Source organism: Bombina bombina, chromosome 4 (genome assembly GCF_027579735.1).
Source record: "Bombina bombina isolate aBomBom1 chromosome 4, aBomBom1.pri, whole genome shotgun sequence".
Classification (NCBI taxonomy): Eukaryota; Metazoa; Chordata; class Amphibia; order Anura; family Bombinatoridae; genus Bombina; species Bombina bombina.
The window spans coordinates 849,391,958-849,406,588 of NC_069502.1; the positions used below are offsets into that span (position 1 = coordinate 849,391,958).

At 41.1% G+C, this 14,631-nt stretch overlaps 1 protein-coding gene across 3 annotated transcripts in view; it reads left to right on the forward strand.

Annotated features, from left to right (window-relative positions):
• The window catches only part of LOC128657278 (gastrula zinc finger protein XlCGF26.1-like), a 55,338-nt gene that overhangs the window by 36,528 nt on the left and 4,179 nt on the right, over positions 1-14,631 (forward strand). For 2 of the 3 annotated variants that reach the window (XM_053711557.1, XM_053711559.1), the window contains 5 exons: positions 1,050-1,197; positions 1,532-1,630; positions 1,848-1,934; positions 2,576-2,683; positions 10,319-10,426. In XM_053711557.1, coding sequence (XP_053567532.1) covers positions 1,050-1,197; positions 1,532-1,630; positions 1,848-1,934; positions 2,576-2,683; positions 10,319-10,426 — 550 coding nt within the window. The remainder of the gene's footprint in view (positions 1-1,049; positions 1,198-1,531; positions 1,631-1,847; positions 1,935-2,575; positions 2,684-10,318; positions 10,427-14,631) is intronic. The other variant, XM_053711558.1, reaches the window with a different exon arrangement.

A 14,631-nucleotide genomic window follows, 5' to 3' on the forward strand; every position in this document is an offset into this window, starting at 1 on the left:
CCTTGGCCATGTCTCTGAGTATTGCACACCTTGTGCTTTTGGGCACTCCAGTGATGTTGCAGCTCTGAAATATGGCCAAACTGGTGGCAAGTGGCATCTTGGCAGCTGCACGCTTGACTTTTCTCAGTTCATGGGCAGTTATTTTGCGCCTTGGTTTTTCCACATGCTTCTTGCGACCCTGTTGACTATTTTGAATGAAACGCTTGATTGTTCGATGATCACGCTTCAGAAGCTTTGCAATTTTAAGAGTGCTGCATCCCTCTGCAAGATATCTCACTCTTTTTGACTTTTCTGAGCCTGTCAAGTCCTTCTTTTGACCCATTTTGCCAAAGGAAAGGAAGTTGCCTAATAATTATGCACACCTGATAAAGGGTGTTGCTGTCATTAGACCACACCCCTTCTCATTACAGAGATGCACATCACCTAATATGCTTAATTGGTAGTAGGCTTTCAAGCCTATACCGTTTGGAGTAAGACAACATGCATATAGAGGATGATGTGGTCAAAATACTCATTTGCCTAATAATTCTGCACTCCCTGTATATATGTGTGTGTATATATATTTTATGCACTAAGAGCCTTTATATCAGCCCCAGGGGTTTTCCAGTTACCTTCTCTCTTCCATGTGAAATTTTGTATCCATATAGCTTCTTTACTTTCTATGGAAGGCCTCTGTGAAGTCTGCTCTATAATAATAATTTGTAAAATCACAATCCTAACTACACTGCTGTATACAAAATAAAATACAAAATAGAAAGTGCAAAGTTTAAATGTAATAACGTTTAATCTGAAGTGTAAAGTTATATAATATAGAAAGCACAAAGTGTAAATGCAGCAGAACTGTCACATCATGCAGTGCTATATTACACTGGATTTGTCTCTCCTTTACATACAGATATGCAGGGAACGCCCCTTGGAGACGTAAAGCCAAATCTGACTTTTGAAAATTTCACTAGGGATCTCGCAGTGCTGGAGGACAATTTTAGAATATGTCACCTGAGCAGAGAGTTTTAAAATATCAGGGCCTGAATGAGTTGTGTGTGTTTCAGGTGCCTATAAAGTGTGATGATGTTGCCGTGTATTTCTCTATGGAGGAATGGGAGTATATAGAGGGACACAAGGAGCTTTACAAGGACGTCATGATGGAGACTCACCAAGCACTAAGGACTAATGAGATTCCAGGAAATGAGAGCTCAGGTAACGCTGTGTACTAATAAATATCTCACTCAGGACATGCACATACACTACTGACGTGACTGACACAGAGTAAATTTACAGTTAACTTGTCATGTGTGATCTAATGAGCTGTCTGATCATAAACTAGTTTTATACTCAACAAAAATAATAAATACACATTTAAAGGGCCAAGAGGGATTAATGTTAAACCAATTATATAGTATATCAATTTATATATGTAAATATTTTAAACGCAACAAGTAACAGATTATTTGTTTTTGTTCTTAACATTTTAAGATGCCTTTTTATAGTTGCAATAAAAATTTTCATATCCATTTTACAAAAAAAATATTAGAACTAACAGGTCACAGAGATGAAAATCTAGACACAGAAACACAAGGAGAACTTGTACAGAATATTCAGCCAGTGGAGAGCCCATCAGACGTCTCTGCAGGTGACAGATCTATGGCTGCTGTTAATGTGTATTTACAAAGTGAAAACTCAGATTCTGAAATTTTTTAACCCTTACTAATAGTTATGTAAATGATGAACCTGAAGACAGACCAGTTAAACTAATGATGTGTTGTGTAATATTACTACATAATCAGATGTGTGTGAGATAACTGCACTTAAATCCATTTAACCAAAAAACTAATTGTATTCTTTATTAGAACTAACAGGTCACAGTAATGAAAATCTAGACACAGGATCACAAGGAGACCTTGTACAGAATATTCAGCCTTCAGATGTCTCTGCAGGTGAGGGATCTATGGTATAAGCTTCACAATTCGAAAAACTCAGATGCTGAAATGATTTAACCCTATTAATTACTATGTAAATGATGAGCTTCAGTACAAACAGATTGCAATGATAACATCTATTTGGTGCACAAACATATCGCACACACACACATGCCCTCTCTTCTCTCTCACCCTCTGATTTATGTGAATAGTACATACACATGCCCTCTCTTCTCTCTCACCCTCTGCTTTATTTGAATAGTACACACATGCCCTCTGTTCTTTCACCCTCTGATTTATGTGAATAGTACATACACATGCCCTCTGTTCTCTCTCACCCTCTGATTTATGTGAATAGTACACACACATGCCTCTTCTTCTCTCTCACCTTTTGCTTTATGTAAATAGTACACACACATGCCCTCCTCTCTCACTCACTGCTTTATGTGAATAGTACATACACATGCCCTCTCTTCTCTCTCACCCTCTGCTTTATGTGAATAGTACGCACATGCCCTCTATTTTGATATTATTGATCAATTTCAATATCCCTCAAATATTAGGTGTAAGGAAATTATAAAGTACCTATTACTAGTTGATTTTGGGGTGAAATAAAACCCTAAACCATGAAATATTGTCTGCATTAAATGTTCTTACAGATGATGATGATGATATTAATACTGACGTAGATGTTAAAACAGAAGATTTGAGTGTAACGTGTCAGCTGGAAGCTCCAATGCAGGAAATGTGTGACAGTGACAATGCAGGTAAGTGCACGTGTGACGTGTCTTCTGTTTATGGGGTATTGCCTGGTGTTTATAGCTTATTGTCTGTAAGTGCTGTACATTATATCACCAGTCAGGGTGTCACCTCAATCACACACTGAGTGTCACAGTACAATATAGCCTGATACTCACTGACTGTTGTCAAATTTCTAGTGTTTTTAGCTACGGATACACAGGTAGCACTTTATAGGAGCATAAAATAAATCTTACATTGCTGTTATCTTTAAAGCCACTTGTAATATACCTTTAACACCACTGCAAATTTAACCCCACCTAGCCTGAATATCCTTACTTGATTGTTAACAAGCTAATTGCTTTAAGACTTCACTTGTGTGTTCTGCAGAACATTCTTAGACTCTGCTTGCTGAGTTCTTACCTCTCTCTTCAGATTAATCCTGATCTATCCTCTCAGTTTTCAACAAGATTTGCTTAACCTCTCCTGGTTCTGACTGCTAGATAGATAAATCCTTAAGCAAAGCAGGAGGTTTTACTTCCACTGCAGTAACAAAACAGCAGGACCGCTGTTCAGTGAGGATCCAGGGGATACTCGCTACTCTGTGTTGCACCTCTTACTCCAGCCTCTCCACCTGCAGTGTGTTTTCTAACCTCTTACAACTGAGAAAGTTCCTTTCCCCATTTCTTGGAGCTGCTGAAGTTTACTTTTCCTTCTGCTGCACCTGTACAAAGACAGATCTCCTCTCCTCTAACCACCACTGGTAACTCACCAATTCATAAACCTGAATCGCTGCTGGCAGTATTTAAGTTTACAGACATTCCTGCTGTGAATCTTCAGCCTGTATCACCCTGTGTTGTTTTCCTGTACACTGCAGTGTGGTTCACAAAAACAGAGGGACACTGCCACCATGTGGTGGGAAATCTACATTACAATCTTAATAATTCTACATTGAAGATACTCTTTCCTTTCTGATACAAAGTATCTACCTTGGAAGTTTAAAGATGTGTATGTCAATTTATGCTGTGCCACACTCTCACAGCGACTATTTCTGGGAAGTTCTGAGATCTTTAGCCAGTCTTTCTCCTTGCATAAAAGGGATTTATCACATCTGTTTGTCCTGTCTTTATATTGTGAGTTAAAGAGACGTATTTAAACCCTCTATCATACATGTGAAAGACCATCAGAGAAGCATGTTCCTATTTTTATGTGGAAAATGTTTTAAAGGGACATTGTATTCTTCCAGCAAGCAACGGCATTAAATATAGAACTAACCAAGCAGATGCATTGAGCACAACACACATATGAAAAAAGGCAATATTAGTAATAATTACTGTGGTGAGAAGTGGCAGCAGCAGTGAACATGGAAATTGTAATAGCGTGTAGTAGTGTACCTAGCTGAATTGTGTATGCTAATGAGCTGTACATGTGGACACACACATGTAGATGCAGAGATGTGGCCTATGGGTGAATATTTATTTTTTAGTTACATTTATTAAGAAAGACCAGAAACCTTTCTATAATATTGTATTTGTTTGTATAACGTAATTAGGTTTTGACTGTGTGTGCTTGTGTAGTGTGTCTGTGCATGTTTCCATGTGCATATCTGTATGTTTGTATGTGTATTTTCACCATGTCAAGTATAGGGGCTGTTTGAATACTAGTGCTGCATATTGTCCCCATGTCAGGTATAGGGGCTGTTAGAATACTAGTGCTGTATTGTCCCTATATCAGGTATAGGGGTTTGAATACTAGTGCTGTATTGTCCCCATGTCAGGTATAGGGGTTGTTGGAATACTAGTGCTGTATTGTCCCTATATCCGGTATAGGGGTTGTTGGAATACTAGTGCTGTATTGTCCCCATGTCAGATATAGGGGCTGTTGAAATGCAAGAGTTGTGTTGTCCACGTCAGGTATAAAGGCTGTTGGAATACTAGTGCTATATTGTCCTCATGTCCGATATAAGGGCATTTGGAATACTAGTGCTGTATTTTCCCCATGTCAGGTATAGGAGCTGTTGGAATTCTAGTGCTTTATTGTCAACATGTCAGGTATAGGGGCTATTGAAATACTAGTACTCTATTATCCTCGTGTCAGATATAGGTGCTCAGTGTTCTCCACAAAAATTTTTGCCAGCCAGGTCAGGTGGCATTATGAAGTAGCAGGGTGGGGGTAGTGTGATATTTTACCATTTTCAGCTATCCAAAACACACACACACCTAGATTACGAGTTTTGCGTTAGAGGCTATGTGGTGCTAACGAGCAGTTTTGTCTCATCGCTCACTTACCTACAGTGCTGGTATTATGAGTTTTCAGAAACCCGCAGTTAAAAGTTTGGTCATTACCGCACTCCAATACCAGTGCTGCTTAAGTCAGCGGTGAGCTGGTGTAACGTGCTCGTGCACGATTTCCCCATAGCAATCAACGGAGAGAGCCGGCTGAAAAAAAGTCTAAAACATGCAAAAAAGCAGCGTAAAACTCAGTAGCGCAGCCCCATTGATTCCTATGGGGAAATACATTTTATGTATACACCTAACACCCTAACATGAACCCCGAGTCTAAACACCCCTAATCTTACACTTATTAACCCCTAATCTGCAGCCCTCGACATCGCCGACACCTATATTATACTTATTAACCCCTAATCTGCCGCTCCGGACACCGCCGCCACCTACATTATACTTATGAACCCCTAATCTAAAATAGATAGTATTTTATTTAGGGGGTTGGTTGTGTGGGTGGTGGGTTTTTACTGTTGGGGGGGTTGTTTGTATTTTTTTACAGGTAAAAGAGCTGATTACTTTTAAGGGCAATTGGTAGTTTAGTTTAGACTAGGGTTTTTTTTATTTTGGGGGGCTTTTTTTATTTTAATAGGGCTATTAGATTAGGTGTAATTAGTTTAAATTTCTGTAATTTGTTTATTATTTTCTGTAATTTAGTGGGGGGGGTTTGTACTTTAGCTAATTTAATTTACGTAATTGTATTTAATTTAGTTAATTTATTTAAGTATAGTGTATAGGTGTTAGTGTAACTTAGGTTAGGTTTTATTTTACAGATAAATTTGTATTTATTTTAGCTAGGTAGTTATTAAATAGTTAATAACTATTTAATAACTATTCTACCTAGTTAAAATAAATACAAACTTGCCTGTAAAATAAAAATAAATCCTAAGATAGATACAATGTAACTATTAGTTATATTGTAGCTAGCTTAGTGTTTATTTTCCGGTAAGTATTTAGTTTTAAATAGGAATAATTTAGTTAATGATAGGAATATTTATTTAGATTTATTTAAATTATATTTAGGTTAGTGGGTGGTGTTAGGTTTAGGGTTAGACTTAGGTTTAGGGGTTAATAACTTTAATATAGTGGCGGCGACGTTGGGGGCGGCAGATTAGGGGTTAATAAATGTAGGTAGGTGGTGGCGATGTTAGGGACGGCAGATTAGGGGTTAATAATATTTAACTAATGTTTGTGAGGCGGGAGTGCAGCTGTTTAGGGGTTAATATGTTTATTATAGTGGGGGGCAACGTTGGGGGCGGCAGATTAGGGGTTAATAAATATAATGTAGGTGTCGGCGATGTCCAGATTAGGGGTTCATAAATATAATGTAGGTGGCGGCGGTGTCCGGAGCGGCAGATGAGGGGTTAAAATTTTTATTTTAGTATTTGCGATGCGGAAGGACCTCGGTTTAAGGGTTAATAAGTAGTTTATGGGTGTTAGTGTACTTTTTAGCACTTTAGTTATGAGTTTTATGTTACGGCGTTGTACCATAAAACTCTTAACTACTGACTTTTAAATGCGTTAGGACTCTTGACAGGGTAGGGTGTACCGCTCACTTTTTGGCCTCACAGGACAGACTTGTAATACCGGCGCTATGGAAGTCCCATAGAAAAAAGACTTTACAGAGTTTTTGTAACTCGTTTTGCGGTAAGAAGTGTGCAGTCACCCTAAACCTTTAAGACTCGTAAGACCAGCAGGCGTAAAAAAGCAGCGTTAGGACCTCTTAACGCTGCTTTTTTACCCTAATGCACAACTTGTAATCTAGACAGAATTAATTTAAGAATTGAACAGAATGTATTTAATGATAAATTGTGGAATACAAATTTAACATTTTTAATATTAGCTAATTTTAGCTTAAGATAGCTAAACTTTTAGCAGGTAGTCAGTAAAATCAGCTGGGTGGTACTCCTACTAAAAAGGTCCTGGGGAGAACTTTGGGTGCTGTTGGAATTCTATTACTGTATTGTTTCATGTCAGGTCAAGGAGCCATGTTGGAATACTAGTGCTGTATTGTCCCCATGTCAGGTATAACGGGTGTTATTGTGATATGAGTGCATTTGCAAAGCATATGGGATGTTTTAATGAAAAACATTAGAATGGATTTTATTTTTAATATACAAGGGAATTCTGATTGGCTACGGTGGGGGTGTATTTGCAGCTAGTAAAGTCACTAAATCCTTGCTAACTTGCTTTACTACATGCTGTACTTATGCTGTTACTACATGGTACTTCTTCCAGATGTGACAGATAGTGATCTCTGCTCAGGTTTAGTTAAATTAAATTACACAATTTTTGACATTTTATTTATTTTTTATTTTTTTTAAGTAATTTTTATTGAGATCACCAAAAACAAATACTATTACAAATATCCCGAAGAAGGCAAAAGGATACAGTGGTCATAAAAAAACGACAACAATAAATCAATCCTGTTACATCACAGAGCAAGGGAAAAAGAAAACAGACCTCACATTTTTTGTTTTTTTTGTAACCTTAATACAACATATAATAGAATAGCATTGGCATATCATAACAAATGTATAATCTATACTGAAAATCAAACATTGTAGTAAGGGATGGAGGGACAATAATTGTGGTATTTTACGAGGAAAACCACTCAACACACACCCGGACACGCACGCGTAGACCAGAGTGTGATATATGGGGAAGGGAAAAGGAAGGGAAGGGAAAGGGGGTGGAAGGCGGAGACCAACCTAATATCAGGACAATGGCTCTCTTCTGAATTCTAATCAAGTTGTTTAGCATAAATGGCGGCCTTTAAATGAATATTTTTAGAAGCAAATATAAAAGTTAGGTATATCCAATTGTTTCAGACAGGGCAACGTAGGATTCCAATAGTACAGCATATGCAACAGAATATACAAAAATGTAATATGTGGCAATATATAGTATGGAGTGTGGAGAAACATGTAAACAATATTAGCTACCATTAGGTCAAACATAATATATATCAATATACAAAGCAGCTTAGACAGGTATTTGTGAATTTTATACCATGGTTGAGTATAATGATTGGGCCATAGATTAATCCTACAGCAAAACAGTATCTCTCCTATATTTTCTAAGAAAGTAAGGGTCATTAACTTGTTGATAAAAGTATAACTAAACATATAAAGTCACCAGGTGTGGGAACCGTTAGCCCTCTTCTAAACCATCGCCACTGGATGACCTTAATTAACCTAAGGTAAATTATATAGGCATCTTTACTAAAATAGGAAGAATCATAATTCTAGGCAAATCCCGTTGGCCAGGTATGGGCCCTATACCCAGCACAAGAATACCACAAAAATTACTTTAGTGGAATCTAATGTATAAGATGCTATGACACACGTGACTCCTGGCTAGTCGAGAGGTGCAGAAGAGTATGTATAGTCCCAGCTATAGCCTGGAGGGGACAAAAAGGTTGAGACAACAAGCCTCATTATTATCTTGTCTGCATCCCTATACCCAGGGCATCACAAATAGGATAGAGCACACACGCTAAAAGATATAATTATCTATCTACTACACATGGGGAAAGGTTAGTACAATGTTGACATATGAAACTGTGCTTGTTAAATCGAAGGTTCCCCCTAGATTAAAAACTATATACATCCAGTTACATTCGAAAGACAACACCAAGGTAGCTACTTTTAAATAAAATATGAGTAGCTTTGTATAACCTTAAACAAAGCCAAAATCCCTATACATAATACTATATTATAGGAGAAGCTCTTTTAATCTATACAGATACATCGAAGGATATAAGTGGAACAATGAAAGGAAAAGCCAATCTTGCAAATATAAGATGTGAGATAAAAGTTATTTCAATACTAAGAAGCACAGAAACAACCATAATTTTCTAAATTATACTGGGGGAATCAGGCAAAACTTTAAGGGGCCATTGTAAGTAATACATTTTACTGTCCTATGTAGTTCTGAAACAGACAACTTAGGCCACCCTTTAGATAAAACAAATGCACATTGTACCGATCAGAATACATCTCTTGCAGTTGTAAGCTAAGCTATATAGTAGTAAAAAAACAGTTTCTCAGATATACCAAACATAAGGACCTGAATTACCATAGGTGGTAATGAGTAGCACATAAACATAAAAAGGACTCTTGTTTAAAACTGCATTACGCTCATTTCAACAGATTGGAGTGAACCAGTCTTAACATCAGACTCCCTGGTCGTCATGTATAGATGGTGTATGGCAGTATGAGTCCAGCATTCCAAACAGAAAATACAAGTTTCCCTAGGGACATTGCAAACATTCAATAACTATTGTGGTGTTCATATAACTATAGCCACTACACGGCAAATTTTATTCACCCTATACCTAATTTCTGGCGTCCCATAGCCTGAATAGTAATGCGCAAAAGTAAATGTGACAAGCAAAGTGTGTTGAGAGCTCCCAATTAACCTTCATCATAGACCACCAGTTCTCAGATGCATCCAGTTCATGGGCAGCATCAGGGTCCCAATCAAAGTCCGATAGTTCTATGGAAGAGAAAAGGGCTGCAGAACTCATAAGCGATTGCCGTTTCAACGACATCTTTCTTAGGTCTTGGAGATGAACCCCATCTATAGGCCCTCTCAGCTTCTGTGTCCTATTTGCTGAGCTCAGCGTTGAGGCCGCCTGAGTTGCGATAGAGCCATTTGTACTAGGCGACGATGAGTCAGTAATGTGCAGAGTCATGCTGACAGTTGTAAGTGTCTTACCCGCCAACGCCGGTTGTAGGATGGTAGGGACCTGGTCCTTCACATAGTTAGTTAAGGTAGCGTTTGGGTATGGAGGCTCTAAAGTGCTGTCATACACATCCTCCTCCACAACAAGCACAGATTGTGTAGTCAGTTGAGATACACAGGTGTCCCCGTGCCTAGACGTCTGAATAAGCAGCTCTTCAAAGGCGGTGTGATGTCTCATAAGCATGCAGCGCATGGCCTCAATAAAGCTATTAGCTCCCACCATGTTGTTCCCGAATTTCAAACACCTAGGCAGTCATAGCAAGGTTGGACTCAATGTTCAGTATAAGCTCAAGGGGTTTGTGTAATCTCACAGCCCCAAGGGAGTAAAAATGGCCGCCATGTATGCCGTAGGAGAACAAGTCTCCGATCTCAGCTTGATGTTTTCACTCCGGTAAATAAATATAGCACTCCCCAAGCATGGGACAAGGGTCTACAAAGTTATCCAAGAATTCCATGAGGCTAGATGAAATTTAGATGCCGTTCAGAAGCAATAATACAAATGTTAGCTCTGGAGCAGCATGAAAGTGCGACCATTTCTTAGTGCTGTTGGCTCCGCCCCTTGACATTTTATTTTAAAAGAGACCATTGGCACTGTAAATAGTGGCTCTTTAGATTGTTTGTTTTTTATTGCAGGTGTAAATGATGCTAAGATTTCATGTAACACTAAACAAACTGAAGATCAGTGGCTAAGAAATATGCCAGGAGCTGCAGAACGGGAAATATGTGCCAATATAAGCACAGGTGAGTGTACATGTGTGTGATGTGTCTGGAGTGTACATGTGTGTGATGTGTCTGAAGAATACAGGGCACAGGTGAGTGTACGTGTGTGACATGTAAGGGGCACAGGGCACAGGTGAGTGTACATGTGTGATGTGTCTGAGGGATACAGGGCACAGGTGAGTGTACATGTGTGATGTGTCTGAGGGATACAGGGCACAGGTGAGTGTATGTGTGTGATGTGTCTGAGGGATACAGGGCACAGGTGAGTGTACATGTGTGATGTGTCTGAGGGATACAGGGCACAGGTGAGTGTACGTGTGTGATGTGTCTGAGGGATACAGGGCACAGGTGAGTGTACATGTGTGATGTGTCTGAGGGATACAGGGCACAGGTGAGTGTACATGTGTGATGTGTCTGAGGGATACAGGGCACAGGTGAGTGTATGTGTGTGATGTGTCTGAGGGATACAGGGCACAGGTGAGTGTACATGTGTGATGTGTCTGAGGGATACAGGGCACAGGTGAGTGTATGTGTGTGATGTGTCTGAGGGATACAGGGCACAGGTGAGTGTACATGTGTGATGTGTCTGAGGGATACAGGGCACAGGTGAGTGTATGTGTGTGATGTGTCTGAGGGATACAGGGCACAGGTGAGTGTACATGTGTGATGTGTCTGAGGGATACAGGGCACAGGTGAGTGTATGTGTGTGATGTGTCTGAGGGATACAGGGCACAGGTGAGTGTACATGTGTGATGTGTCTGTGGGTCATAGGGCACAGGTGAGTGTATGTGTGTGATGTGTCTGAGGGATACAGGGCACATGTGAGTGTATGTGTGTGACATGTAAGGGACACAGGGCACAGGTGAGTGTACGTGTGTGACATGTAAGGGACAAAGGGCACAGGTGAGTGTACGTGTGTGACATGTAAGGGACAAAGGGCACAGGTGAGTGTACGTGTGTGATGTGCCTGAGGGATACAGGGCACAGGTGAGTGTACGTGTGTGATGTGCCTGAGGGATACAGGGCACAGGTGAGTGTATGTTTGTGATGTGTCTGAGGGACACAGGGCACAGGTGAGTGTACTTGTGTGTTGTGTCTGTGGGAAACAGGGCACAGGTGAGTGTACGTGTGTGATGGGTCTGAGGGATACAGGGCACAGGTGAGTGTATGTGTGTGATGTGCCTGAGGGATACAGGGCACAGGTGAGTGTACATGTGTGATGTGCCTGAGGGACACAGGGCACAGGTGAGTGTATGTTTGTGATGTGTCAAAGGGACGCAGGTGAGTGTATGTGTGTGACATGTAAGGGATGCAGGCCACAGGTGAGTGTATGTGTGTGATGTGTCTGAGTGATATAGGGCACAGGTGAGTGTACGTGTGTGATGTGTCTGCGGGATACAGGGTACAGGTGAGTGTACATGTGTGATGTGTCTGAGGGACACAGGGCACAGGTGAGTGTACGTGTGTGATGTGTCTGAGAGATACAGGGCACAGGTGGGTGTACGTATGTGAGGTATCTCAGGAATATAGGGCACAGGTGAGTGTGTGGTTATTAATTAGTTTAAAATATTTTTACTTTATACTAAATATAATTCTAATTTAGTACTCAATCTCTATGGTAAAACCACTAAACCAATACAAGTAAGTTGTGAAATAAACACTTTAAAAAGAGTCTCCATTCTTTCCAAACAGTTTATTAGGAATCAATATATGTTACTAATAAGAGAAAGATTTACAGCTATATATATACACATCTATTTTACTGCAAAAAAGTCCAAATAATTAATACAGGGCAACTCTACTACAACCCCAATTTGTGCAACACTGCTAAAATAATCATAGGAATATACTTAACCACATCCTCCAGTGTGTCCACCATCAGCCATCTTTTCAGCAGGAACAAGATAAGAAAAAGAGAGGTTTTGGTGTTCCAGTTTTTTTTATACCCCAATTCAATAGGGAGTGGTTTATCAAACTAGGCCAAAGAACTACTTGAATATTCAATTTTAAAACCAGCTATGTGAAATGCCAGGTACAGTATAAAATCTGTAAGCTATATTTTAATATTTCAGTGATAAAATGTCACCACAGAGTGTACGTGTGTGATTTTTCTGTGGGAAACTGGGCACAGGTGAGTGTACGTGTGTGATGTGTCTGTGGGATACACGGCACAGGTGAGTACACATGTTTAATGTGTCTGAGTGACACAGGGCACAGGTGAGTACGTATGTGAGGTGGCTGATGGATACAGGTGAGTGTATGTATGTGACATGTCTCTGTGAAACAGGGCACAGGTGAGTGTACATGTGTGATATGTCTATGGGAAACAGGGCACAGGTGAGTGTACGTGTGTGATGTTTCTGATGGATACACGGCACAGGTGAGTGTACGTGAGTGATGTGTCTGAGGGACACAAGGCACAGGTGAGTGTATGTGTGTGATGTGTCTGATGTGTGACATGTAAGGGGCACAGGTGAGTGTACGTGTGTGACATATAAGGGACGCCGGGCACAGGTGAGTACGTGTGTGACATGTAAGGGACGCAGGCCACAGGTGAGTGTACGTGTGTGATGTGTCTGAGGGACACAGGGCACTGGTGAGTGTAAGTGTGTGACATGTAAGGGGCACAGGTTAGTGTACATGTGTGTGATGTGTCTGAGGGACACAAGGCACAGGTGAGTGTACGTGTGTGATGTGTTTGAGGAATACAGGCCACAGGTGAGTGTACATGTGTGATGTGTTTGAGGAATACAGGCCACAGGTGAGGGTACATGTGTGACATGTAAGAGACACAGGGCACAGGTGAGTGTACGTGTGTGAGATGTTTGAGGGACACAGGTCACAGTTGAGTATACATGTGTGACATGTAAGGGATGCAGGCCATAGGTGAGTGTACGTGTATGATGTGGCTGTGGGAAATGGAGCACCGGTTAGTGCATGTGTGTGATGTGTCTGAGGGACACAGGTGAGTGTATGTGTGTGACATATAAGGGACACAGGGCATAGGTGAGTGTACGTGTGTGACATGTAAGGGACACAGGGCACAGGTGAGTGCATACGTGTGTGACATGTAAGGGGCACAGGATATAGGTGAGTGTACATGTGTGATATATCTGAGGAATACAGGGCACAGGTTAGTGTACGTGAGTGATGTGGCTGAGGGACACAGGTGAGTTTATGTGTGTGACATGTAAGGGGCACAGGTGAGTGTACGTGTGTGATGTGTCTATGGGAAACGGCACAGGTGAGTGTACGTGTGTGATGTGTCTGATGGACACAGGTATGTGTGTGACATGTAAGGGGCACTGAGCACAGGTGAGTGTACATGTGTGACATGTAAGGGACGCAGGGCACAGGTGAGTGTATGTGTGTTATGTGTTTGAGGGACACAGGGCAAGGGCGAGTGTACGTGTGTGACATGTAAGGGACACAGATTAGTGTACATGTGTATGAGGTGTCTGAGAGACACAAGGCACAGATGAGTGTACGTGTGTGACATGTAAGGGACGCAGGGCACAGGTGAGTGTATGTATGTATGTGATATGTCTGAGGAATACAGGGCACAGGTGAGTGTACGTGTGTGACATGTAAGGGACGCAGGGCACAGGTGAGTGTATGTGTGTGATGTGTTTGAGGGACACAGGGCAATGGCGAGTGTATGTGTGTGACATGTAAGGGACACAGGTTAGTGTACATGTGTATGAGGTGTCTGAGAGACACAAGGCACAGGTGAGTGTACGTGTGTGATGTGTCTGAGGAATACAGGGCACAGGTGAGTGTACGTGTGTGACATGAAAGGGACGCAGGGCACAGGTGAGTGTACGTGTGTGAGATGTCCGAGGAACACAGGGCACAGGTGAGTGTAGGTGTGTGAGGTGTCTGAGGGACACAGGGCACAGGTGAGTGTACTTGTGTGACATGTAAGGGACACAGGGCACAGGTGAGTGTACGTGTGTGACATGTAAGGGACACAGGGCACAGGTGAGTGTATGTCTGTGACATGTAAGGGACTCAGGGCACAGGTGAGTGTACATGTGTGTGAGGTGTCTGAGGGACACAGGGCACAGATGAGTGTACATGTGTGACATGTAAGGGACACAGGGCACAGGTGTGTGTACATGTGTGACATGTAAGGGACACAGGTGAGTGTACGTGTGTGATGTGTCTGAGGAATACAGGGCACAGGTGAGTGTACGTGTCACATGTAAGGGACACAGGGCACAGGT